Below are 27,523 nucleotides of genomic sequence, written 5' to 3'. Positions count from 1 at the left end.
TAATGTAACTAAATCAAAGTTTTCTTCTAATTTGAAATAGAAACTAAAGCAGAAATAATGGATGCTCTGCAGAAGCTCTAGAAGCTGCTGAACAAGTTGATGAACACAGGTCTAAGTGGCCAGCCAGCCACTCACAGAACTGCAGGCTCTTAGGCCCCAGTCTACAGCCGCTCTACTCCTGGCAGTGACTCTACCCTGTGTTGGCAGACTGCTGCTGCAGCTCCACTACCAGTGAACCAGGAGAAGCTGTGTGTGCCTTGCCCTAGGTCTGCCTCTAGTGAAGCAGTGTTGCAGTGCACTACAGCACCATCCCTGGCCTGGCTAAACTAGGATTGTCTCAGTATTTGTCAGTGAGGCAGAGCCTTAAAGTGAGCTTAGGAGTCACCACACTCGCTGGCTTCAAACTCCCTATGAAGCAAAAATATCCCTGAATCACACTCCCTTCCTGAGGTTCCTGCTGGGAACGTCAGGCCTTTGCCCTCCAGGGGTCACGTCCTTAGACTTTGCTTTCTACTCTTACCTTGCCCAAAGCTCGGTAAATGGGGAAGAGCAATAGTTTTTGTGGTAGTTGAGGGAAAGTAAATATAATCAAAATAGTTGGTACAAATTTTTCAAAGAACTAATAAAAATGAGAAAAAAAATCAGAACCAAAAGCCTTACCTTGGGGTTTGTACATTACAGTGGTAGATGTACTCTGTCACCGTGTCATCTTCAAACATAGAGGAGTACTTCCGCTTGAAATCAGGCCTCAAACGCTGCACTAGACTTAACCCTATTGACAGAAACAAAAACACAAATCTTCTAAGTTATAATTTACTCACAGAATAAAAAAAAATAGTGTTTGTTTACACAGTAAGTGCTATGTACATACATCTATGTCCTAAATATCTAACTTAGGTTGGAAAAAGTATACATCCCGGACATTGCTTTTAAGCTCCCTGAGAATAGATGAAAGAATTGAAGGGAATGCTACACTGGCTGACAGGTGTGCTTTACAAGCTCAAAATATGTTAATTTCCTAGAACTTGTTATTGTAGAATAAATTTCTAAATGAGGTCATTGAATAGAGCAGCTTAAACTTAATATCATCTTATTAGCTTGTATTCTTCTCCAGCCCCCCCCCCCCCATAATAACAACATGTTAAAGACTAGGTAAGCACACTGGGATATATATGGGATATATAATTTTTTTCTAAGATAAACTCAGAACTTGTTTGGGAAATTCAAACTGATGGGAACAAGGCCTCAGGGAAACAGGAAGAAGAGCAGAGGCCTCTTGCTGGCATGGGTGTTTGTTCTAGGACTCCAGATTATTAAAGGGATCACAGACATAGGCCAGGATGGTGGTCTACACCTTTAATCCTACCACTCAGAAGACAAAGTCAGGTGGATCTCTGTGAATTTGAGGTTGGCGTGATCTACATTTTGGGTTCCAGGCCAGTTGGGGCTACACAGTGAGACCCTGTGTCAAGTTGAGAATTGTCACCACCAGAGGCTTAGAAACAGAACCAACATCACCAAGAAAGCTACTAGACATGCTAGAGCCACCTCTGCCCCAGACTTTGCATTAGGGAACTAGTAAGGGGCCCCTTGGTTTAAGCCATTAATCAGATACTCAGTTATGTATTGCTAAAAACATTCACAACTTATACAAGTTTTATGGAGACAAAGTGGGAGCTCAGACCATCATCCTCTGAGGCCATAAGGGAAGGAAATACCTGTGGCTATGGGTAAGACTGAGAGTCTAAACACTAACACTCAAAATAAGTAAATACTCAGAGTCAATAAATCATCCAGAGCCCAAAATGTTCACGCAAGGATGGTTTTACTCTCCATCAAACGGACATAGAGGAGGAAAGAGGAAATCTGAGTACAGGGACGTACGTGGGTCAGCGCCACAGCCCATCACGTAGGCTTTAGGATCTTCTTCTTAACTCCGAGGAACCACACACCCTCAAGTGATCACCAGAGGCCAGCGTGCTTTGTTCTTGCCCGCGTCAGACACTGCATTTGCTTGGGTTTTAGGGTACCCAGACGGATCTACCTTACCCCCAGCATTTCCCTCTGTCTCTTTTGATAATTATTTGTAATGCTTTACAATGTAAAAGCTCCCTCTCAGGGACAGTGACTGGCTCCACCTTGTTATTCAGCTTGACACGTGGTAAGGGAGTAGGAGGACAACTAAGAGCTCTGATTTGTTAGGACTTGGCTAACAATGGTGAGCAGGAAACACAGATGATCCCTAGTTTATGCTACGTCAACTCAGGACAGCAGAGAAGCAATAGGTGGTCAGTAAAAATTTATTTTGAATCTGGATGGTTTCCTGAGCTGACATGTGGAACCAGACTCTTGTGCTAAAAGGAAGTAACAGTGACCCACTTAGGCAGCCATGTACAAAGGCTCTGCAGTGTATTATGCTGTTGCTCTGTAATGTTAGGGAGGTACTTTGAGCTGACAATGGCTTTGGTGGGGGATGCAGGCCTGTCCAAACCTAAGTGGAGAAAGCACTCACTCCTCTAGTGTCTATAAACACTGTTTTTTTTTTTTCCCCCCAGGATATGAACACTCACCAAAAGGTCCTGCAATCCTGAGGCCAGCCAAGGGGTTAAAGGGAGTCAATGCTGCCCCTAGGGCCCTGATCCAAACTGGAATTGGTCTCTCTTGATCAGCAAGATCTGGTCGCTCAGGAAAACCCCATGGCTCTACTAAAATGAGGTGACTAACCCTGTTAAGGAAAAAACAGATTTAAGCTCACTTGATAAATTCATTCTTTATCTGCAAATGGCTAACAGTAAACAAACTCAAGGTAGGCTGAGCCCCTTAAGGGAAGACTAACTGTCAATCAGGCAAAATCATGCTTTTGTTGTGTCAACCCTTAAGACTGGAAGGATTTGAGGGGTTTCTGGTAAAAAGAAGGCTTTGCTTATATGTAAATTTTGGTAGCAAAAGAGACACCAATGTAGAATATGTGTTTCCTGAAAAGAGAAAGGAGAGGAGGAAGGGGTATTCTGCAGGTGACACCACCGACCACTCACAAGAATGCAGTGCTCTATACATCTCAAAGCTGACAGCAAAGATGAGAGATCAACTTTAAACTCAGGAAATGGCCTCAAATACCACAGCAGTTAATTTCCTATGAAAATTCTAAAATTTTAAGGCAAGCTAGGATTTCCCCACAACCATGACAGTAATATAACTTGGGCTAAGAAAATACGTTTGAGTTTAGGAGCCTAGAATTGGTAAAAAGGAATATGTCTCTCTCCTCCACCCATGACCCCACGATACACTAGCCATACATTCCTTTCTATATCATGACCCCACGATACACAAGCCATACACTCCTTTCCATATACCCATGACACCATGATACACAAGCCAGACACCCATGACCCCACGATACACTAGCCGTACACTCCTTTCCATATACCCATGACACCATGATACACAAGCCAGACACCCATGACCCCACGATACACTAGCCATACATTCCTTTCTATATCATGACACCATGATACACTAGCCGTACATTCCTTTCTATATCATGACACCATGATACACTAGCCATACATTCCTTTCCATACTCCCTGACACAAGAAAGTTTCAACTGTACGCAATCCAGTCGCCTGATGCCAGGCTAACCCCCTGAGTGAGATGACAATTTTTCTGATGGCCTCCCCAGTCATAACCAGAACAGTAGTAAAGCAACTGAAAACTGTCTGCATAGTTTTATTCCTTACATAAAAATGCTTTATTATTTTTGTCAGCACATGTAAGGATGAGTAACAATTCTTACTTGGCATTTCTTTTTTTTCAAACAGAAAGCTTTAAAACATAGTTCCGAGATTATATTGTTTATTTTGCATGCTATATTCAAACTGATCCCCAAATGCCCCAGAGAGCAGCATCACACACACACACACACACACACACACACACACACACACATACACACACACAACTAGGTCTGAGCTGCCCTTTCCTAATTACCTGGGTGTCACTACACCATTTGCATTGCCTTTCCAAAAATAAAAAGTTGTGACATCATTATCACCTCTTAAAACAAAACAAAACAAAACAAAAACATAGTTCTGTTCCAGAGAACAGCTCAGGAATGTGGAGAAAACTCAGTCTAACCTCTCCTCACAGATGGAAGACGCTGAGACAGTGGACACGCACCAGAGAGCTACGGTTGTTAATGCTGAGGAAGGCTGAGTCTCATTCCCCACTCTAGTATGCTCACAACAACCTACAGGGTAGGCTTCATTCCTGAGAGCACCACAGCAATGCAAGAGTACATTTTAGTTTGCCAACTCAACACTGGCCTCTAACTGTAGCCCTGAAACCATTTGGGAGATAGAACTATGGATTTGAGGGAGTTAAATGGCACAGGACAGATGTACTTACTTAGTGTGTTTTCAAACCTAAGAGTTTAAAAATACTTTAGTGTACAAGAAAAAGATAAGAAATACATTTTTTCTTAAAACAAAATGGAAGACTCCTTTAAATTCAGGGAGTGGGAAAGACATGCTAGAGGTAGGAGTAGAATTGGTGGAATGGTCACCTTACTGAAAACAGCACTCATGGAAGGAAGCAGCTAGCAATATTCATACATCCTAAACAAAGAAAATGAACTCTTTATCTAAAAGCCCCACTGTGCTGGAGGTAAGTTGTTTTTACTTGCCTTGCTTAATTTTCAAAATATCATCCCTCTGGGAAATGTCAGCTTAATATATTGGGCAAAGTACTTTGAACTAGGATGAAGAACCTCTTTTTTTGTTGTTGTTGTTTTTGAAAAGGTGTAAACTGACCCAGTGTTGCTCAAGCCTGTCTTTGGGACCCAGAGTGGCGAAGGTGGTAGATGCAGGTCTGGTATTGGTCCTAAGTAAAAATATCCAAATGTTTGAAAGAACCATCTTAGTCTAGCTAGGAGTGCACTGGTCCCCCAGATGGCCCTGGATCACGCAGCTGCTCATAAAGAAGTCATTACAGAGGATCAAGAGCCAATGTGATTTATTTTCAATAAAATGTATTATTTGGAACTGAAAAATACAACAAGCATGAGCAATGCCCACACACATACATAAATTCTTCACAAGATGTATACCAAAAAAGCTTGAAAATAACTTTTCAAAGCCCCCAACATCAGAAACGCAGTTAGGCTGCATCCATGTTAGCTACATGTAAAAGACCTCACAAAATAATTTCCTTGTTTTTCATTGTAAGCCATTGTATTTCATTTTGAATACAATAAACCATGCAAAGCACTTGGTGGCTACCAAGGTTAAGCATCCACTAAGCACAGTTGTCATAGCATAATCTACTCCACAGAGGATACAGAGAAGGACTTTAAATTGTGATCTTGTTTATTTTCTTAGGAGACACTATGTGTAGATTTGTAGTGCTCCCCTGCCTCTCAGCCTCCTGAGAGCTAAGATAACAGATAGGAGCTAGTATACCAGCCCCACCCTGACAGGACTGACAGTTCTCATGTAGGTAAGGAATGAGTCTGAGAAGACAGCACACCTGAGCCATCCTATCAGACATCTTTCTCAAGAACCGGACAGCAATTAAACTACAGGAACAGTGAGTGCAGAGCCAGAAGAGCAGAAATAAGAGGACATCCTGTCAGTCTTGAAACAGGCGTTCTTCTCAACAGGAGTCCCCAGAGTTTGCTTGAGTCTGCAGCAATAAACAGCTTACACCATTAAAGGCAAAGCAATGGGTCCCACCCTCACTAACAGACTGGGGTGAGACGGTGCTTTGTCTAAATGATATACACACTTGACTTTATAAGACTCAGTCAGCTGCCAGCTGGAATGACATAACCAGAACCATCCATCCCAGAACTAAAATGCAGCAGGAAATCCACAGGGCCTCTTTGAAGCAAGGAAGGAACAAGGAAGATGAGCAGGAAGAGAACTCCAGTCTAGACAAAGGAGCATTCTCAGACTGGAGGCAGCTCCGGGTATTTCCTGTTAGTGCCACACCACTGGGGAGAAAGGGGCGGCCTGGAAACAGTCAAGTACAAACGCTGCTGCTCTTAAGAGCATCCAGGAGCTGCTCAGCCCAGGTCTGCATTGTCAGGAGCAGTCAGGCAAGAGCAGTGGGCACTTACTCAGATAATGTTACCCCCAATCTCTTACAGTAGAGACATTAATAACCCTCGCGGGCATAACCTACAGTGGGTTTCTTTGCTGCTCCTTTCTACTTGTTTCTTTTCTGAGACAGGATCTATGTGCTCCAAAGTGACCTCCAATTTTTGCCCTTACCCTGCCTGTGTCTCCCAAGTGCTAGGACAGCAGGCTTGTACCTCATGAACCACATTCTAAGTTTTTATCATGTGGTCTTTAGTATAACAAATACCTATAAAACAGATATTTCTTTGCAAAGGAAGGGAATATAAAAGACACATCCAGCTAAGAGGAAGGGGCAAGTGTCTTGGCTACCAACATTGGCTTGCTTCGCTCTCCATATGGGGAAGAAGCTCAAGGCTCTTCAAGCAGCAAGCAGTTCTACTATTTGTGAATGAATATTAATCTACTAATGAAATTATAGGAGGCATCTCCACTCGTCACACTGTAGTAAAACATTGAGAATTGACGTTGCTGTGCGGGAAGGAACAAGAAGCTGTGGTTTCATTTGGAGTCATCTACTAACCAGTTCACAACTTCTCTCCCCATTGGCTGTTTCCTAAACATCCCAGGTGCCTGCCTAGCACAGGGCCTTGGTAATGTATGCCTCTCATTGCCTATAATAATCTCCAGCCACCCAGTTTCCTCTTTTAAATCTCAGTTCAAGAGATGCTTCGTTAGATCATCACTGGACCAGAGCAGGTCGGGTTCTCACAGCACTACCCACCTCCTCAGCAGAGCACTCATTCCAGCTGCTGAGCCACTCCTGGTAGACCATAAGCCTCGTGCACACATGGTCCTGAGCCACGTTCCCTCCTGTACACAGCACATCTGGGCATGTATCTGACATACCAACAAGGTGTGGTGAGTTTTAATACCATCTAGGAAAAATGCAGCTCAAAGCCTCTTCAGATATGTTAAAGATGAAAAATTTAAACAAAATGTGCCCCCCCCCAACACATACCAAACACAGTCACTAAATGTCAACATTCTAAGAGATATACTACTATATTTCATTCCTCACCTTTTTTTGATTTTTTGTTTGTTGTTTATCAGGTTTTTCCAGACAGGGTCTCTCTATGTAGTTATAGCTATCCTGGAACTCACTCTGTAGACCAGGCTGGCCTTGAACTCATAGAGATCCTCCTGCCTCTGCCTCAGGAGTACTGGAATTAAAGGTGTGCACCACTGACCCCCTTGCGCATCACTGATATTTCAATGGAAGACTGGGCTTCAGTGTGAGGAAGCAAGTGCATAGTACACAGCTTTCACCAACTGGCAGAGTATGGGGGACACAGACCACTGCCACAAGTAAGGCTGTAAAATATGGACAGACAGGGCCCTTAGAAATGCACCACTTACAATGACCTAATGCACCAAAACCAAACAAACAGACAGATTTTGTTTTCTCTGTGAATGGCTCATAAGTAGACACATTTAACTGGGGTTTTTCAATCTTTTCAAGCTGCATCTCAAAAATAAGGAATGAGACAGCCCATACAAGCCTCAGATAGGAATGGGGGGACCGAGTCACTTAGCCCCTCAGATGAAATGTGTGGTCACTGCTACTCCCATGCTTTTTCTTATAATTTTTAAAAACTGCATTCTTTTACGAGACTGTATTTGTCATACCCAAACAGGCAAAGAAAAGGCCTTTAATCCCAGCACTCAGAAGCCAAGGCAGGTAGGTATATCTCTGATTTTGAGTCTGGTCTACAGAGTGAGTTCCAGGACAGCCAGAGCTATATAAAGACCCCATCTCAAAATAAAACCAAACCCAAATAAAATAACATTAAGCTAGAAAGGGAAAAAAAGGACAAGAGTATAGTCTTGATTATTTGACACTGTAGAGTACAGCCTTCTGATAGCAAGAAGAGGAACTGAGACACACTAGGCAGTCTGTGCATCCTCCCATCCACTGTGACCACCGTTCCGTAGTTCTCATTCCCACAGTGCTTCATCTCCAGCACTAGGCACAAATATCACAACATCTCTCAACAGCTCCATGGGGTGGGACAGGGCGGGGCGGGGCGGGGCGGGGCACTGCTCTTCTTTCCCACTCATGGTTCTTAAGCTTTCACCAAGCTCTCCCTCTTCAGAGCATGTCACTACTGCACAAGAAATGTTCACCAACTCTTCTAATCAGCAGCCAGCTCTAAGGGTTAACAGTTTACAGTGTAGAGCTTGATGCCCACAGCCTCATCCAGAGATGCCATAACACATAACACAGAGCATAACAGTGGTTGCAAAAACCAAGGGAGTCAATCCTACAAACAGCTGTTGACCTAACTATGTTTTTCTTCTCTTTCCAACAAATAACACTAAGTTTTGTCACTATGAGTATGATGTAATCACAGACTAGCCTTAAAATGCCTACTAAGAAAAGGAAGGGTAATGGGTTTTATTGGTTTTTTGTTTTGTTTCCTGAACAGGTCTGGTTGACAAGACTATCACTGTCAAACATACAAGGAACTTTGAATCCACCAGAAACCTCCAGGACAAAGGGTGAAACACACCAAATCTGTGGAGAAAAGAGGCTGCAGCTGGCCTTTGCTACTTTATCAGTTCTTTTCTCTTCCATCCTTCTCTATCCTCTCAACCCCGAACACTAGGTAAGAGAGGAAAAAAGGACCCAAAAAAAGGACAGGGAGGAAAGGAAAAAGATCCCTGGATAAAGTGAGGGGTTGAGATGGGGCCAGCGTTACTGTTGAATGGGGCAAGTTCTATCTTCAAATTCAGGATATCTAATTTCTTCTTGTTTCCTCCTTGCACACAGCTACTTAACAAACAACAACCAACAACTAATAACCAGCCAACAACTAATAACCAACCAACAGCCCCCTACCTCTCGGGGGCCTGAGCATTTATCTACCCTCTGAAATTTCCCCAGAATTCCAATATCACAAAACTATCTGCAGCTGGCAAAATCATGCCCCAGCTAGAACATGGGTCAAATCACTGTGTCAGTTGCTGTGAACCATCTGAAGCAGCCCCATATCACACACATGATTAAAATGAAAAACCACATTCTTAATAATATTTCTATGTTTTGTTAAAGAAACTAAAATTCTCACTATAAGGGCTGTGGCAGAGATAAAACACAGCATACTGTACCACGTGTCCAATGCTGTACAGACCACATGCCTGCAGCTATGCAACAGGATGGCCTCACGGTGGGTTCAGACACTCTAAAAATGGCCGTCCCATGCCTCACCCACAATCCTCAAAGTCCAAGATGTCTGTAATTCTAGACTTAAAACACAGTTCAATGGAAAAAATTACATCAGCAACACAAAAACACTGATATTATTCTCTTCTGTAAAAAGAAGGCTCAAAACAAAGCTAACTTATTCTTTTATTTGCTTTGGACTTATATGTGACTCCCGATAAAACAGCAACATCATAGGAAACAGTACAAAAAAATAGTAAAAATATTCTAAAGCAAAACACCCACTAATCCAAGGACTGAAAAGTAGTTCTTGCTGAGTACAGTGGGGTAAAAGTCTAAAATACCACTCAGGGAGAAAAGAGCAGGAGGTTCAAGCTTGAGTCAACATGGGTTACATAGTGAGTCAGAGGTCAGCCTAGTATAATAGCAAGTCCTATCTCAAAAACCATTATTTCTTTAAAGGGTCTGTAATGAGAAAGTCTAGGGAATAGTACAGTCAAGAACCATGGAAGGTGCACTATGAAGATAAAGTTCAGAGCATATATTTGTTCAGTCACAGAGATCTAGCCTGCTTCCCATTATAACTTAACTATAATTTAGTGAAAAGTCTAGAAAAGCCTGATGGATGAAGGTTTGACTGTGATCATGAAAATACGCATAACACCATGGGATTTTTATAAAGTGGCTTAAAGTTATACATTAGGCCAGGTGAGGTTTACATGCCCTTAATCCCAGCATTAGGGACACAGAGACCCGCAGATCTCTGTGAATTGGAGGCCATCATGGTCTTCATATTGAGTTCTAAGCCAATCAGAGCTACACAGTGAGACTGTCTCAAAAAAAACTTATATATTAGACTTTGTATAATAACAAGTAACAAATATAACGTCCTTTGTCAAGCTTATCAACATACAGTACATGTGACAAGAAAATCTGATTTCATTCTTTTAGCTACAAAAGTGGTTACCAGTTGTGGCATTTGTCTATCTTGTGAGGCTCATCGGTAACCACCAAGAACGGGAACCACAGAGAACACTTGGGTGGCCTCCCCTCTGCTGCTGACACTTACCTTGATGGGTACTTCAGTGAGTAAGCGGCAGCCAAGAACCCTCCCAGGTTGTGTCCAAGCAAGATCATTTTGTCCAACCTGAGGGCACATCTCCACTCTTCAATGGATTCCACAAACTGATTCTCCACTTCTTCCGCATCACTGTCAAACCTAGGTCTACTACTTCTTCCGAAGCCCAATAGGTCAAAGGCATAGACAGGCCTATCGGTGCTTAGATCTTCAAAATTCAGGGCCCAAAGTCCAAGACCTCCTCCAAAACCATGAAGGAGGACAAGTGGCGTCTTACTAGAAATGTTGTGAGAGAACATCAGCGTCCATATTCTGTTTCCATTGGATATGCGCACAGGCTCTTTCTTGTAAGTGCAGGGGACACCTGGTGAAGACAGAGGGACTCTGCTCAGTTCCACTGCTTGAGTGCTCTCAGGGCAAAAACAGTGAATAACCGTTGGTCCTGTTACTTTAGCTATTATATCAGCCCCTAAAGGAGCCTATGCCTAACTGAAGCAAGCAAACCTAAATGACCATGTTTTATAACTATGTGGGAAGACGTACCTTAGACAAGCCTCAAGTATCTGTGGTGAGAGTCTTTGGAAGTCATGTGACCTCCTGACTTCTTCCACTCTAGCATATTGAGAGTATTACATGCCTACCACTGCAGAAGAACTTAGTGGACCCATTACTTAAGGTCTCTAGCTTTGTAGGCAATAACAAAAGAATAGTATCTTGAATTTGCAGAACACTTGACAGATTAGCATCTGAGACTGAGGTCAAACTTGAAAGGATCATGGAAAGTTATCAGGAACCTGGAGAAGGATTAAACGTATCTACAGGAACGCACAGCTGGACAGTTAGATCACTTTAAAGCTTAGTGGAAAAGATGGATCACAGAGTATGACATCAACACCTCACCATGAAGCAACCTGAGTTCAAGCAATTGGCCAGAAAATAAAAATAATACAGTTCTGTAGATTAAAACACTTCTGTTCAAATTCCCATATAACTAAATACTTTAAACCCCACAAACTAACCAAAGATAAAACTAAAATTGATTTATATTTTATTAACTAAATAGCTACTCTAGGAATGTCCTTAATTATCTGTGCATATTCATGTGCAAGACAGACTAGAACTAACCTTAGGGCCTCTGTACACAGTGCCACTGTCCATCTATGCACACTGTGCATACAAAGGCAGCATTCACTTGGGTTTTAACTGATGCCCTGCCCTTACCTGGGAAGAAATCCCCTCACTTAGAAAAGGAGGTGATCTAGGAAGTGCGAGAAGCCAAATCTCTTCAGCTTTTGAAATAGGCCTGAGAAATTCCCATAAAAATTATCTGTACCACCTACTAGAGAGCTCATCTTAGTGTTCAATCACTTATGTTCATGTCTGACATCAGAGCAAGGCCAATTCTTAGACATTAGTATACATGTTGGGCATCTAGCAATTTTAATAAACCTAACAAAAGCTTTTTTGTGGTTAGGCAAATTACAGTGAAAATTCCAATAGTTTTGTACATGGCAGTATTATCCAGGTACATAGAAATTCATTTTTGAGTTAAAACCCATACAAAAGGACTAACCAACCATTCCTAATAATGGAACCAGTTATGGTTACTTACTCTGGAACTGCCAAATGTACAAAAGAGAAAGTAAAGAGGGTGATAAACAGGTGTACACAGACATCAGCATAAACATTAAATAATAACAGATAGGGAGCCTTTGCTTTACCAATTCCTGTAGATTCTACCAGCAGAAGAAAACTGTACAATAAATACCAGAAGTTTGGATCAATTTCAGTGCTCATAAGAGAAAACAGCAGGCTTCGGTGCCAATATAAATGTGGATTTAAAGAACAGTACAGTCAAAAGGAACGCAAAGGAGTGGCCTACACTCACTTCATAGTTAAGGAAGAGTAAGCTGGGCAAGGTAACTTGTCCAAGAGCTGGTTCCAGTGGAGAATATGTCCATTAATAAGACTTTGGAACACTAAGAATCTGCTCTTAAGTATATAGTTTGGGCATATCAAGGGAGTCTTTGAGAGTATTAAAGCTTTATTTGCCATTCTTTTAAAAATATTTTAGGCCGGGCATGGTGGCGAATGCCTTTAATCCCAGCACTTGAGAGGCAGAGGCAGGCAGATTTCTGAGTTCGAGGCCAGCCTGGTCTACAAAGTGAGTTCCAGGACAGCCAGGGCTATACAGAGAAACCCTGTCTCGAAAAAACAAAAATAAATAAATAAATTAATTAATTAATTAATTAAAAGATTTTAATGTTTAATTATGTGGGTAAACATGAGCACACTCATGCACACACATGTGTGCAGGTGCCCACGGAGGACAAAGGTATCAGATCCTCTGGAGCTGAAGTCACAAGTGGTTGTCATTCATCTGGTATGAGTGCTGAGGCTGAACTCTGGTTCTCTGCAAAAGTACTATGTGGTCTGAGCCACAACAACACATGGTATGAGCCATCGCAATGCATGGTGTGAGCCATCAGACTTCCCTTCCCTGCCCCTCCACCCATTTACCCTTCTACTCTCATTCATGAGTGTTATAGTGATGGCTTCCAAGTCACATGACAAGTGAGTACACAGAAACAAATGTACAAATACAGCTCATTACAGAGATCTGCGCTCCTGAAAACAATGTCACTCCTCTAATTATATTTTTAGGGAAATAGGCAATGTTTTTACAAATATATTATTTTAACATAGAATAGTTTATTACTATTATTTTCAAAACAACAAAAATTTTCAATTCAAATTTAATTCTACTAGTAAATATCAATAATTATACTCCATAAACAATACTCCTTAGGATCCTTACTACTTTTAAGAGTTTAACAGGGATCTCAGACCCAAAACACCGACAATCACTGCCCCACCCTCACCCCATGCCACATGCCGAAACAGAAGAGCAAGAAAGCTCTTTGCCAGCAGCTATCACACCACAGGATCTCATCTTCAGTTCCAGGACAAAGCACTATGGTTGGTCGATTTTAGTAAATAGCTGAAGAAACTTACAAGAGGAAAACCTTACATTTTAACATTTTCTCTTCAGCTTCTTTAAGGTGTGATGTAGATGTGGGACACCAGGTAGGAAGCCACCCTGTCAGCCATCCTGACCTAAAACACCAAAAACAAAATGCAAATAAGTAAGGTCATGCTCTCAGCTACTACATCCTGGAAAAGCCTCAGAGAACCCCAGCACCCATGAGAGCCACCACCCGTGAGGGCCAGCACCCGTTAGGGCAAGCTACAGGTGGCAAAGGTCAACGGGACAGGCACCGGGTACCTACAAGTAAGAAACAAAGGCTACCTCATCCTCTAGGATAGTCAAATTCCAAATAATCACAGAAAGGATAAAAAATAAGAAAGGAAGAAATGGAGAAAGGGAGGGAGTGGGGGAAGGAGGGGAGGACACCACTCCCAAAATAAGGCCATCTCTTAACAGGTAGAAGAGCAAAAAGTTAAAGACTATGTATATATGAATAGCTTCACCTCACCTGAACAGCAGGCTTAAAATGAGAAGTGTGCTATTAAAAATTCTCATAAAAAAAAAAAAAAGAAAAAGAAAAAAAGTTTTAGACATCATGAAAAAAGTGCAACGAGCTGCTGGCCTGTGCACAGCCTGCCTAGAGCAGCGATTACCTGACAGAACAGCCTTGGCACTGATAAACTGCACCTGAGAGGAATGACACAGCCTGTCTCAACAGGGAGAGCAGGTCTGAGACAACAGATGATGTGGAGAGGCCATGACCGACACTTCCTAGGAGTCACCTACAAGGTGGGTGAACTTTCAGCTTTAGGCCAACCAGCAGACCAAAACCTTACTGCAGTAATTTGATGCAATACAGAGTTCAGCAGCCATCTGCAGCTGGCAAGGATTCAGTAATGGTAGTGAGACACTCCTGAGGAATGAAGAATGAATTTGAAAAGTGATCAATTCCATATGAAGGTTAAGGGCCTGAACCAAAGCACTGGCAAGAGGGACCAAGACATGAAGATTTAGCCAAAGAATATATTTAAAACTGAAACAAGCTAAATTTGATCAGTGGTTAGAAGGTGTAATAAAGATTCCTGGTGTTTTGCCTCAGTACCACCATCATGAGAGAGAACACACTACATTCAAATAGGGGCTGGGTACAGTTCGTGGTGATCATTAGTCTAGCATGCTGGAGGCCCTGGGGTTGATTCCTGTACTTCAAATAGAGTAAAACAAGCAACAAGAGAAAAAAAGCTGGTGTGCATAGAGAAGCAAGCTGCTTGGGAAAGGAGGCTTGCTCACTCAGCCTTTGGCTTTTTCTAAATTTCACAGGCTCTGTGAAATGCAATGTGAAATGCATTTCTCTATAGCAGGTACTTAGTAACTAATGTCAGATGATTAGGACACTTACAATTTGGGGTAATCTTGGTCCAAATTAGGCCCAGTTCACAGATGTGAAAGCTGAAGTTTGATTCACACCAAGATAAAGGACATACAGTTAGTAACAAAAGTAGATACTTTAAGTTCAATTCTGAAAGACCCCCAAATCCCTGTTGTCTACAGGAGATTACCTCCCTCAAAATGCCCGAGAAGATGTCTATTGTCTACAGATGGCCCATACTCCTAGGTCCTGTGAGGCAAGAACTTTACAAACTGTCCCATCTGCTCCTACCCAGCTTTCCTCTTGCCTTGCCTCACCCCTCTCAGAACTTTAGACTGAATTATCTCCAAGGTTCACATAGCTCTTCCTTTGGTCTTAATGCCTCACTTTTTCAGAAAAACTATTCCTGATGCCAGGGCGTAGAGGTGTGATCAGTTCTTGCTACAGATATAGTTACTGTGTAATCGGTGGCTATTTTTTCCTACATGTTTATCTGTCTACTGCATAGTGAATACACCAAAAGTTATATCCATCTCAAAAGCTGACCTTATATCCAGTACTAAATACACCAACTGGCTGGTGGGCAAGTGAGCACTTGAGAGCAGTGACTGGGAACTAGAGGTGGCAGTCACTGGCCTAACAAGTGTGCCTCAGGTTCTGTAACAACAAAGTACATGGGCCAGGCAAGGGTCTGAACCTTTAAAACAAAAAATAGCTTAATATTGACACAAGGAAGAGAATCCAGGCAAGAGTCCTCAGCATGTGGCTATGTGACTGAAAGCATGATGGCCTAGTAGCTACAATATGAGTCAATCCCTTTATTTCTACAGTTAACTTTCTTTAGACAAAATTTCCTAGTAGGTTCAGTAGTACCGTGTGTGTGTGTGTGTGTGTGTGTGTGTACACAAATAGAGAGAATCAAAAGGAGAATATTAGCAGATATATCTGGTTGGTTTCATAGCCATATAGTTTGATATATAATGGCCTGCATTAAAATGCCAGTTTCATACTTATGCACTGACAAGACAAGAAGACCATGGGCACCCCTCAAAAGTGCTACAGTGATCAACTGTTGAGGTAAGAAGATGTTAGTACCAGTCCACTCCTGAGTATGCATATCTATCTACAAACTAACTAGGGAATGATATGGCTTACGCAACTTTTTAAATTAATTAACAATTTTTTAATATTGATAAAAGAAGGTAACGTGGTTTTGTTTGTTTTTAAATCATCATTAAACTGAAGCTCTTTTTTTTTTTTTTTGACCAAGCATCATGCCTTTATTTGATCATAGAATTATGAACAGGAAGTTTTTTATAACTGAATTTCACCACTTTCCATCACTTTTATTAAACAGATATCCTTCAGATCATAGTACAGTTTATTTGCCAGGGTGTGGGAAGCCGTTGCAGAGTGGCAGTTACAGAGTGGCAGTTGCAGAGTGGCAGTTGGCTACTGCTGGCCACCACACATACATAGGCATTAAAGGTTCTTTTGCCAAGATGGGAGAGAAGTTAACCAATCAGATGTAGTCATGCAAATGAGGTGATTAGCATAACCCAAGCACAACCAATCCAGGTGTGAGTCACGCCTCTCCTAGGCCTATATAAGCAGCACCAGTTCTGGGCTTGGGGGTCTCTTCGCCTCTGCAATCAAGCTCTCCCAATAAACGTGTGCGGAAGGATCCTGTTGCAGCATTGTTCTTCCTGGCCAGTCTAGCGCACGCAAGAAGTGGTGCCGAAAACCCAGGAAAAGAAACATCTTCAGGCACAAGCGAAGACCCCCTGCTACAGGGAGGATCCAGAACTGCATCACAAGGAAGGAGCGGTTAATAAAGTGTTCCCGTGAAACAGACTGCTGAGAAGGATCCGGCGTGGATTCAGAACTCTTCAGCTGGGGAGCAGTAAATAAGTGTTCCTGTAAAACAGATTGCTGAGAAGGATCCAGCGTGGATTCAGAACTCTTCAGCTGAGGAACAGTGGTACCGGTAAGTCTCCCAAATTGGTCCCCAGGTTAAAGGGGGATATGTTTTTTAAGAAAAAGAAAAGGGAGGAAAAATAAAAGGAACCAGTGATAAAGGAAAGGAAAGGAAAAGGGAAAGGGGGAAAAAAAGGAAAAAGAAAAGGGAAAGAGAAAAGGAAAAGAGAGAAGAGAAGGAAAGAAAGGATTGAGACGATAAGGCTCCCGGCTTTGGGACAAGTTAAGGTTCATGAGTTATGCTTTTTTCTCCCATTGACCCTTTGTGGGTAGGTCTGATAGTTTTGGTCTTGTTTGTTCTGATATATGGACTCTGTTACTGTTTGAAACTGTGTGTAGAGGCAGTTAAGACAGGTCAGAAATTCCTTACAGAGCAACAAGAAAGTATGTCGGAAGAGGAGAAGGGCTTAAAAAGAAAAAGGAAAAAGAAAGGAGACACAGTGTTATCAGGTGGACCAGAAGAAGAAAGTATACAGCAAGCTTATGGCTTGCTTAATGAAACTTTAAAAAATAATGGCTTGATTATTCCACCAGAAAAAGCACAGCATTCTAATGTTAGTCATTTTTTAGGAGCCACTATTACTTTATGATGTGTTACCCCACAAAAGATTAGTATAAGAAAAGATCATCTAAAAACACTAAATGATTTTCAAAAATTACTAGAAAATATTGTCCTACAGTGTGGTAAATGTGTAGAATTTATTAATGCACCTTCTGTGGGTGTTAATCCTCGTGGATTGCGACCCCTAGATGTTTGGCAAATGGACGTCACGCATATCCGATCTTTTGGGAAATTACAATATGTACATGTATCCATCGATACCAGTTCTGGTGTCCTACATGCCTCTCCCTTGACAGGGGAAAAAGCAGTTCATGTCATATCTCACTGCTTAGAGGCTTGGGCTACATGGGGCAAGCCCTTAGTGCTAAAGACAGATAATGGTCCTGTGTATACTTCTTCTAAATTTAGCCAATTTTGCAAACAAATGCAAGTGAAACATATTACTGGGTTGCTCTATAATCCACAGGGCCAAGGCATCATTGAGAGAGCCCATCGTACTTTGAAACAATATTTGCAAAAACAAAAAGGGGGGATAGAGACTATGACACCAAAGATGGCTCTATCCCTTACAATATTTACTCTTAATTTTTTAAAATTGGATGATGCTGGAAGATCACCAGCTGAAAGGCACGGACAATGGCCTCAATCGCCCAATGAAATGGTCAAATGGAAAAATGTCCTTGATAATAAATGGTATGGCCTGGATCCTATATTAGTTAGATCCCGGGGAGCTATTTGTGTTTTTCCGCAGGGTGAAGAAAATCCACTTTGGGTTCCGACGCGACTGACAAGGACCGTGAAAGATCAAGATGAACCCCAAGATGATCCTCCTGCTCCTGATGATTGAGACCGGGATAAGTATACCTTTGTGGGCCATAGTAAGATCATGGCCAGTACCTTTACCGGTACATTCCAATTCTTCTACCTAGCCTTTGTTTTTTGCAAAGGAATGTTTTTTGGATGTGCCTTATGCACGACAAACTCCTCAAGAGCCACGGGTGTATAAGAGTACTAGTTTTCATTTAAATTATACTCTATGCTTTGTGCATAATGTGGATAAACCTTTTACACCCTGTAATTTTTTTTTAAAGAAAAAGATTAATTGGGCAGATCAAATTAATACTGCTGACACTATAAGTCAGATAGCAAAAAAAAAAAAAAAAAAAAAAAAAAAAGTCTTAGGCATTGCTTACCCTGCAAAGGGCAGATTCTCATATTGCCTCAGGGTTAATGTTAGTGAATCAGAGAATGGATATTTTACAACATAACATGGAACAGATGATGGATGTCATACAAATGAGTTGTGTGGCATCCACTCCGCACATGTGCACTACTCCCGTTAGGTATATTAATGATTCTTTTATTAAAAGTACAGACCTATCGAATTACCTGAAGGGGAACTGGTTGCAGGAGCTGGAAAGGTTGCAGACGAGGCTGCAGATACAGATCCTGAACCTTAATGGGACCAGAGTGGAACCAATGACCCTCGGAGACTTTACCTCTTGGCTTACCTCTGCTTTTTCTTACTTTAAGGAATGGGTGGGAGTGATTTTGTTTGGTGCTGCCATATGCTGTGGACTGGTGTTCATGCTCTGGTTGGTATGCAAATTCAGAACCCAACAAAAAAACGTGACAAGGTGATTATAACTCAGGCACTTTTAGCTATTGAAAACAGCACCTCCCCTGAAGGTTGGTTATCTATGCTCAAGAATTAGTCGACATCTGAGTCCTCTGCTCTTGCACCCCACGACACTGAGATGAGAGAGACTCAACGATCATTGATCAGCCCTTGCACATCCCTGAGGTTTCCTCACTGCACGCGATAGGGTGATCATGATTTCCCCACTAATTCATTTTTTGGCTGGCCTCTTTTGCAGAGTTCGCCCTAGGTCATTTAGCAGTTACTGTCACACAGCACTGCAGTATCCAGAGATGGGCAACTTTCCTCATGCACAGACCAACCTAAGACATGGGGCCCAGTGGCGATAGGGTTACCCTATGACGGGAAAGGCTGTGACATTAGAGGAACAACCTAAAATAGGAGCCACGGCGGATGGACATAATTGCACAGGCCTAGACCAGCCTCATTTTATTAAAACAAAAAGGAGGAGATGTGGAAGCTGTTGCAGAGTGGCAGTTACAGAGTGGCAGTTGCAGAGTGGCAGTTGGCTACTGCTGGCCACCACACATGCATAGGCAGTAAAGGTTCTTTTGCCAAGATGGGAGAGAAGTTACCAATCAGATGTTGTCATGCAAATGAGGTGATTAGCATAACCCAAGCACAACCAATCCGGGTGTGAGTCATGCCTCTCCTAGGCCTATATAAGCAGCACCAGTTCTGGGCTTGGGGTCTCTTCGCCTCTGCAATCAAGCTCTCCCAATAAACGTGTGTGCGGAAGGATCCTGTTGCAGCGTCATTCTTCCTGGCCAGTCGACTGCGCGCAAGACCAGGGGTCAGTAAAAAAAAAAGAAAAAAAAAAAAAACACCTGAAATAAAATTTACCATAGCTCCAAATGACATAAATAAGTTGGGAGAAAGAAATCACAGATGCAGTATTTGGTTCAATCATTAAAAACAATTTTTAGACTGAAACTTTCTTTGTACAAGGATTAGAATTTTAAAAGTTATGAAGCAGACGCCAATACAGGCAGAGGTCTTCCTCCACTGACTCACCACTCCACAAAGCAAACTTTTTTTTTTGTGAGACAGGTTCTCAGGAAATCCAAGCTTGTATTGCTAAGCAGCTGGGAATGGCCTCAAATGTTTGATTCATTTGCCTCTATCACCCAGGTGGTGGAACTGCAGGTAAGAACTACCACACCTGGCTACACAAACAATCTTTAAAGGCTGGAATTAGCCATGATTTTTTTGCCCCTCAATTTAGTATTTGTACCAGGTGGGTTACACTAAAAATGAAGGGGCAACAAAGCTCTTATTTTTGTAGTTACCTCTTCATCAATGCAGGGCTGTTTTTTACAAGTGAGCTTTTTCTATAGCATATTTGAAATTTAAAAAAAAAAATCATTCCTAATAAAACTGTGAAGAAAGCATTTCCCCTAAGTCCAAACAGAATTTCTGTCCAGGTTTGCTTTAATCAGATTTCTGGTAAGATGGAGTATGGAATCTGACTTCTAATTCTGTTTCTTTAAGACAGGGCACTAAACATACAGCAGCTCCCACGAACACCTATAGAGTGAAAAGCAATGTCTGCCTACCCTTCAGAAGTCCTCACACTTTCTTGCTATCTCTGTTAGTCCTTGGTTAATCCTCTCCTCTGTCTGCCAGGTAACTTAACTACATCTCCAAGGAGACTGTGTCTATCCACTGGGTCTCTGAGGCCATCCAGTTGTCTGGCATTCCCTGGGTTTAGCATGTGGAGACTGGAACTAAGCCTGACAGACTCAGAGCCATTCTTCTGAGGTCACAGATTCTAGGTAAAAATCCACAAGGTCTATCTGTAGACCAGTAAACAGAGATAGCTGTCTCCACACAATTTTGGAAAAAAAGAAAAGTATGACCTATTTAAGCAAGCACTATTAGCCATCGCCAAGGGCTGATGTCAGAGGAGAGTGGAAGTATCAACTGTAATACAAAGAAAAGCCATTCACTGTAAAGACTGTAACTTTCCCAAAGTAAACACACAACACTGGGAAGGCTTGCCAGTGTGTGCCATAAGATTTTCTCTAAAAGCCCTGTGACCTAGGCACTGACCTTCTTGGTTAAGAAGATACAAGCCCCGAAACATCTAATTTTAAAAAGAAAATAATTAAGATTCTTGATCTACATCTATAACCACCCAAGTGGAAACAAAATTAGTAAGGAAAGTTTTAGAAAACCATACTAAAAGTGATAACTCTTAGGAAAGCCAGGTAGTTGTGATTAACATATTTTACAAAAAAAAAAGTTTGATTTTAATTATCCTGCATGTCCCCCTGAACTTTCTACCTAATTTTGTGTAACTATCACTAGCAATGGATTTGTTCCTCATGCCATGAACACTTAAGTTCCTGGTAATTCCTGTTCTGTTCTCTGAGACATTTGACTATCTATAGTGTTACTAAACCTGAATTGCACAATCTATAAATATTGTGAAATGGTGAAAGAAATTTCAAAGTATCCTGAAGAAAATATACAGAAGCCTGGCCAATTTCCACACACTCTTTTGGGCACTTAACGTAACATTTCTAATTAGGTTATAAGTAAAGAGGATTTCATTATGTTACAATTTTGCTTAAAATAGTAGCCATCCTTCTACTGATATAATGAAGCCCAGAAAATGTGCTTACTATTGTTCTCTGTTAAGTAATCTAAACAAAGAATTGTATCTTATTTAAAGAAACCATGAAGCTTTGGGGGTTTTAAAAAGAAATATACAAATTAGAGGTGTTATACATACTCCTCTAACATAAGTCTTCAATCAAAGAAGAATTAAACAGTTTCAAATTGGGCATCCTTTCTTGGAAACAGAAATTTAAAACCCTATTCTTGTGAAAGAGGGGGAAAGAATATGTCACATATAAGTACAATTTAAGTGATGAATACATTTTTAGATATATGAAGCTGAAAGGATTCAGGTTCTCAACTGGCCACTACATCCATGACAGCACTTGTCCTCTAATACACCCATATGTTAATTTAGAATCTTTTAAAAGCTGAGTGGTGTGACTCAGGCCTGTAATGCCAGCACTCAGGAGGCTGAAGCAGAAAAAAATTGAGATTTTGGAGACCAGTCTAGGCTACATAGAATTACACTGTCCTATAAAAGCAAGAGTTTACATACCCACAAGCATACGCATACCCACATAACCTCTCTATGGCATTTCCTACCTTCCCTCACACAGAAAAGGAGCCAAGCACACGGGAAGCAGTTGCACGTGAGCACACACACTCACTGCTCTACAGCTGGAGCAGTATCTCCTTAAGTTCTAAAAGGAGCTTATCCACATTTTCTGTAGCTCAATCAAGGGCGTTACGTTTAACATAAAAACCTAACAATTACTCAAGGCTGCTTCAAAAGTCCATAAAGCTTCCAGATGAGTGTTAAATACTATGGCTCACATCTTTGAATCCTGAAGCATATGTTTTGATTGTGTGGCCCACCCTGATTTTATCAGCTTTGTTTTTTGTCACAGGATTGGCATCTGCATTTGCTGGTCTGTGACTGCAGACCTACTCTGCGGTGCAGGAACAGAGAGGGGCATGGGTTGGTTCATCTAAGGTCAAGAAATAGAATCCTGTTTCCAATATTCCAGGAAAATTTAGGTGTGTGATTCTAATTGTCCTATTCAAATACAAACATTTCTGAATATTATGAAAATAAGCCACACCCCTAAGGTGTGAATAATTAACTACTAGGTTTGCAAGCTCAGTGCTCATGTCAGCACATGTTTATAATGGCTGAAAGTGTAGTAAGAAATTACCAAGGATTGTCATTTATAAAGCCCCTTTGGACTCTGCCAAACATTTCAGTAAACAAAAGCCTTGTTCTGAGCTGACAAAATAAATATATAAATACGTACATTGTTAAATAGTATCTAAGTGAGACAAAGGAACGTTAGAGCTGATTGTGGTGCCACATGCCTGCAGTCCTGGCATTTGGGAAGTGGAGGCAGAAAAATCAAAAGTTCAAGGCTACAACTTCAAAACATTTTTTAAGAAATACCATGGGGGGCTGAGATCACTCAACGGGTAAAACACTGGCTGTGCAAACATGAGGACCTGAGTTCAGATCCTAGGGCCCATGCGAGGAAACATGTCCTAGCATGCCTGCAACCCAAAGCCTGGGAGCAGATCCCAGGGAGCCTGGGAGCCAGAACAGAAGCTTCAGGTTCAGTGAGAGACCCTGTGTCTCAAGAGTAAGACAGAGAATAACAGAGGGAGGCACTGGATGCCCTTCCTCATCTGGCTTCCACATGCAGCATATACACACATATACATAGATAGGCATGCATCACCAAACATACAAAATACCATGACCTTAGAGAAAGAAGGAAACAATCAATTTTGGGTTACAGAAACGAAGAGAAACAAACCACGATGACTGGCAGGGAAGCAGGGAATGTGTTTAGGAAGCATGAAAATATGGCTTGTCAGAGTTTGAGTCAGGTGCACAGAAAAGAAATAAAAATCCCAAAGCTAAGTAGAAGCCACTCAGATTCCAAATGGCTTTGCAGCTGGACTTGGAACAGACCATAACTATAAAGCCGCTGTGTGTGAAGAACACTCCTCTTGGATAAAGGAAGTAATAGAATGAGCTGTGTACAATGTGTGTTAGCAACCTTACAAAAACCCCCGAGAAAGAGTGTGAACGTTTTGAACTAGGTGGCTCCCGAGGAACAGTGGGACAAGAAAGGGCAGGTTGTTAGACTCTATGGGGACTTGATAATTGATTTGTTATCCAGAGACAATAAAGGGAACAGATTTGATAGAAGCCAGTTTTAAGAGTGAATAGCCAAAAGAATGCAACTGTCTTCAAACAATGAGACGAGTAGAGGGCCAAGCTGGACACTTTACACCGTTTAAAGGAAGGAAGACGTAAGCAAGGTATGGTCTAAACGTGTTACATGTTAAATGTGAAAAAGTAGATACAAACAACTGGCAGAAACAAACAGTACAATTATACTCCAGCCCAGAAGAGAATGAGATCTCAGTCCTTCAAAGAAAAGATAGTTCAAGAGCTGTTCATAAATTTAAAAAATTAAAAGGCTATAATAAACTTGTAAGGAATTCTTGTATTTAGAAAATAGTTAAAAGAATAGGTCCTAATAAAACTAACTACTGGTCTCAGTTAAGAGAGTAAATATGAGTTAGCTGTCTAATAAGAGTTTCAGTGTAGTACTGAACACTGAAGAGGGCTGGGAATGTAGCTCAGTGGTGCAGTGCTCACATGAGGTCACTGTGTGTGCGCACGTGTGTGTGTGTGTGTGTGTGTGTGTGTGTGTACGGGTGTGTGAAAAAGTCAATAGTGTGTGTGAATAAGTAAGGGCATTGGCACTGGGATTAGCATTGAAGAATTTCAAGATTTTGAAAAAGACTTGGAGCAAGGATTACAGAGCAATAGCAGCAGGAAAAAATGTCTAGATCTTAGCAGTTTTTTTATGAGATAAGATAAAGAAGTTCACTCTTCAATCGCCAAAGCACAGAACTATACAAGAGACTTTAACATATATCCAGCAGGATGTGGCAAATCAACTGAGGCAGTAGAGAGAAATCCGGTCTTCTTTAATAGAATCTGCTGATTTCCCATGGTGTAAATATTCCCACTGTGGCTGGTTTCAGGGTACTGGTGTGGTAAAATTCCTGAAAATTCAGCAATGATTTGCCAGTACAGATCAACTCCAGCATGCCCTGAAAACCACCTGTTTCTTGGTCTACTCTGCAATGGTGAATTTCTGTGATGGCTTTCCCCCAAATTCCGCCACTATGTAATTCTCTGGGATATCATTAAAGCAATCTGCAGAAATCTACCCTATTCTTATTATATTTGGCTTTCTCAACTGTATTGCAACTGAAAGGGATAGGATTTTGAAAGCTTCCCAGTAAACTTGTCTCCACCAAGAGCCACGAAGGGAAAGAATTACATGCTCCAAAATGCTATAGGATGGCAGCTTATAATCGCTTGCTTTATCAATATCATCTCCCCATCTGTAAAGAAATGAGGTGTTTTCATCATACTTCCGGAGGTACAAAATAGGATTACTCCTAGTGTTAGACTTTTCCTGGTAAAATCCCAGGGTAGCATAGGATATCAGGGTTAGGCAAGACACAGGGAGCTGAGAACACTGTGCATACACTGAATTCTCCTCCTCTTCTCAGAAAACCACAAGGGTTCAATCACCAAGGCTTGGTTCTACTGACTGATCCCAAAGCCTTGCCTCTAGGAACTATCATCACACTGGAGTTCTACTCAGTTCTTCTCAATGAGGATTAAATGCCAACATGTGAAGTCTCTTAGGACATTCAGACCAGACCCAAATTATGGCATCATCTAAACCCAAATGTCTTGAAGAACTTAACTCAAAACGGCAGGCAAATATCCCACGAGTCCCAATCCCATTGAGAAGTAGCAGAAATATGAGGAAAACGCCTTAAAGTTGAATGCAGACACCTAAAGGAGCAGGTTCCAGTTAGCTCTGCTTCTTGGTAGTGGCGGTTCCAAATGAAAATGGGAGTGGTCAGATCTACTCACAGGGGAGACTCTAGGATTATCATGACCACACTGGGGGAGCACCCAGCAAGAACCTAGCCTTCTTTCTGTTTGCATGGTTATCCAGCACTGCTCACGGGTCCTGCCAAAAATACCAGAGAGGTCTACCTCTGACTAGGGACTGTAACCAGTCTTGCCCTCAGTGACCTCCAGCCATCATCAGAGCCATGTCACTCTCACCGTTGTGCTATGGATTCCTGAGCCTCACAGTATCAAGACCAAAAGGGCCCACAAGTTAGAATTCTCAGAGCCAGAAAAATGTCCTGACAAATTTAATAGAAACCCAAGCTACCAGGTCCTAGTTGTACCACATGACACTCTGTATTTCATGTCAATATAACTAGGAAGTTCAACAACAGACCAAAACAGTGGCTCCACTTGTTAATTATCACTTAAACAAAACTTGAAGAGTGTAGTTTCTAGCATTTCAAAAATATTCCTCCCCTAACATCTTTCCAAAATACTTACTTTCACATTACCATAATCTATTTACCCTATGGTTATCTTTCCCATACAAATGTCTCCAAATAGCTGAAGTACAACTGTCAAAATAATTTATAAAGGAGATGTATAGTCCCGTCCATATAAAACAAGTAGCCTTTTGAGAATCAGTGAAATAACTTTCATAGTAATTTAATTTTTCCACCAAGCATTGTTCTACTCACAAGGGCATGACATATCAAAAACAAAAAAGAATAACTTACTATGTCTATGAAGAAGTTGGGTGTGGTGGTTCACACATGTGATCTCAGCACTGGACGGCTGAGGCAAAAGGATTGGGTCTCTGCAGAGTTGAAAAGCTACCCTGGTCTACAGATTTCCAGGCCAGCAAGGGCTACATAGAGTGACTCCGGTTTCCAAAAAAAACAAAACAACAACAACAACAACTTAAGGGCTTCCTTCCTGTTAGGCATCTGCCCTTCAACTTTCACAAAGTTTGCCAGGGCTAGTGAAGCCAGACCGCCGGGTCACGGGAGCGCACGCACGGGGCAGCGGGAGGTGGGACGCAAGCGCCCCAGGCGCACCGGCGGCGATCGGCTGTCCCGCGAGGCTCCGAGTCCGACGCCTTCTCCCACCCTGGCGACGCACGGCTCCCGGCGCGGAGTTCTGAGCTCCGCCGCGCTCGGGATCACCGGGACGGCCGTCAACAGCAGCCGCTTTCCCTCCCCGCAGCCCCGCGGCCCTGACCGGGCCTGTCTGCCCCGACGGGTCGAGAGAGCGGGCGCCCGCGCCTTCCCTCGGCTGGCCGCCCGGGGTCGCCAGAGCGCACGAGACCCACGTCGTCCCCCCCTTCCCGGGTGATCCTCACCCTCCACCGGCGTCTGCCGAGTCCACCTCCTCCTCCGCCGCCATCGCTTTCATCACCGCCGCCGCGCAAGCGCAGGGACACACCTCGAAGCCGGCTGACAGGCCGACTGGGCGGCCCCGGGCCGCGGCCGCCCTTAAGACCGCACCGCCCGCGCATGCGTCGTCCGCCCGCTGGGACGATCCGAGGGCGCGGCCGCGCCACCGCAGGCTCGGCGTCCCAGCGGCCCGGCCTCGCAGACACGCATGCGCTGCCCGCCTGTCGCGCGGAGGCGGGGGCACTGGTAAGGAAGGTCAGCCCGACGCCGCGGGAGCCTAGGTAGTCATCCGTCGGAATAATGACCATTAATGCGTCATTCCGCCCGTGTGGACTGCCCTGGACGGGGCGCTAGGCAAGCCGTAGGTAGCCTGGAGTGAGACCCCAGCCAGAAATAGCCTGAGTGGCAGAAGTGCGCATCCTGTGGTGCTGGACCCTCCAGCCCTTACTTTCAGGTGGTGGCCTCTAGGAACTTGCACTCCACCCTGCCAGACTCTAGACTCCGGAAGGCTGAGAGCTTATGTGTGGGTACTAGAATTACACACACACCACCACCATCACCACCACCACCATCATCATCCCCACAGACCACAGAAGAGAGGGGCGAGGGAGGGAGAGAGGGAGAGCACTTCCTAGAATCCATTCTAAAATGATAGAGGGCTGAGGGCTCATAAAAATATTCTCATGAGCTCGATATGG

At 42.6% G+C, this 27,523-nt stretch overlaps 1 protein-coding gene across 4 annotated transcripts in view; it reads right to left on the bottom strand.

Annotated features, from left to right (window-relative positions):
• Window positions 1-27,015, bottom strand: part of Abhd5 (abhydrolase domain containing 5) — a 29,909-nt gene extending 2,894 nt beyond the window's left edge. The window contains exons 1-5 of one of the 4 annotated variants that reach the window (NM_026179.2): window positions 26,792-27,015; window positions 13,410-13,495; window positions 10,370-10,742; window positions 2,571-2,725; window positions 661-772 (exon numbers count right to left, since the gene is read on the bottom strand). In NM_026179.2, coding sequence (NP_080455.1) covers window positions 661-772; window positions 2,571-2,725; window positions 10,370-10,742; window positions 13,410-13,495; window positions 26,792-26,844 — 779 coding nt within the window. In that variant the 5' untranslated portion in view covers window positions 26,845-27,015. Of the gene's footprint in view, window positions 1-660; window positions 773-2,570; window positions 2,726-10,369; window positions 10,743-13,409; window positions 13,496-26,186; window positions 26,736-26,791 lie in introns of those variants that run through there. The other 3 variants (XM_030244526.1, NR_152865.1, NM_001359207.1) reach the window with 3 other exon arrangements.
• Window positions 27,016-27,523: the final 508 nt, after the last annotated feature.

Source organism: Mus musculus, chromosome 9, assembly GCF_000001635.26.
Source record: "Mus musculus strain C57BL/6J chromosome 9, GRCm38.p6 C57BL/6J".
Lineage (NCBI taxonomy): Eukaryota > Metazoa > Chordata > Mammalia > Rodentia > Muridae > Mus > Mus musculus.
The sequence above is the reverse complement of the archived record's forward strand: the minus strand, read 5'-3'. Positions and strand labels throughout refer to the sequence as shown.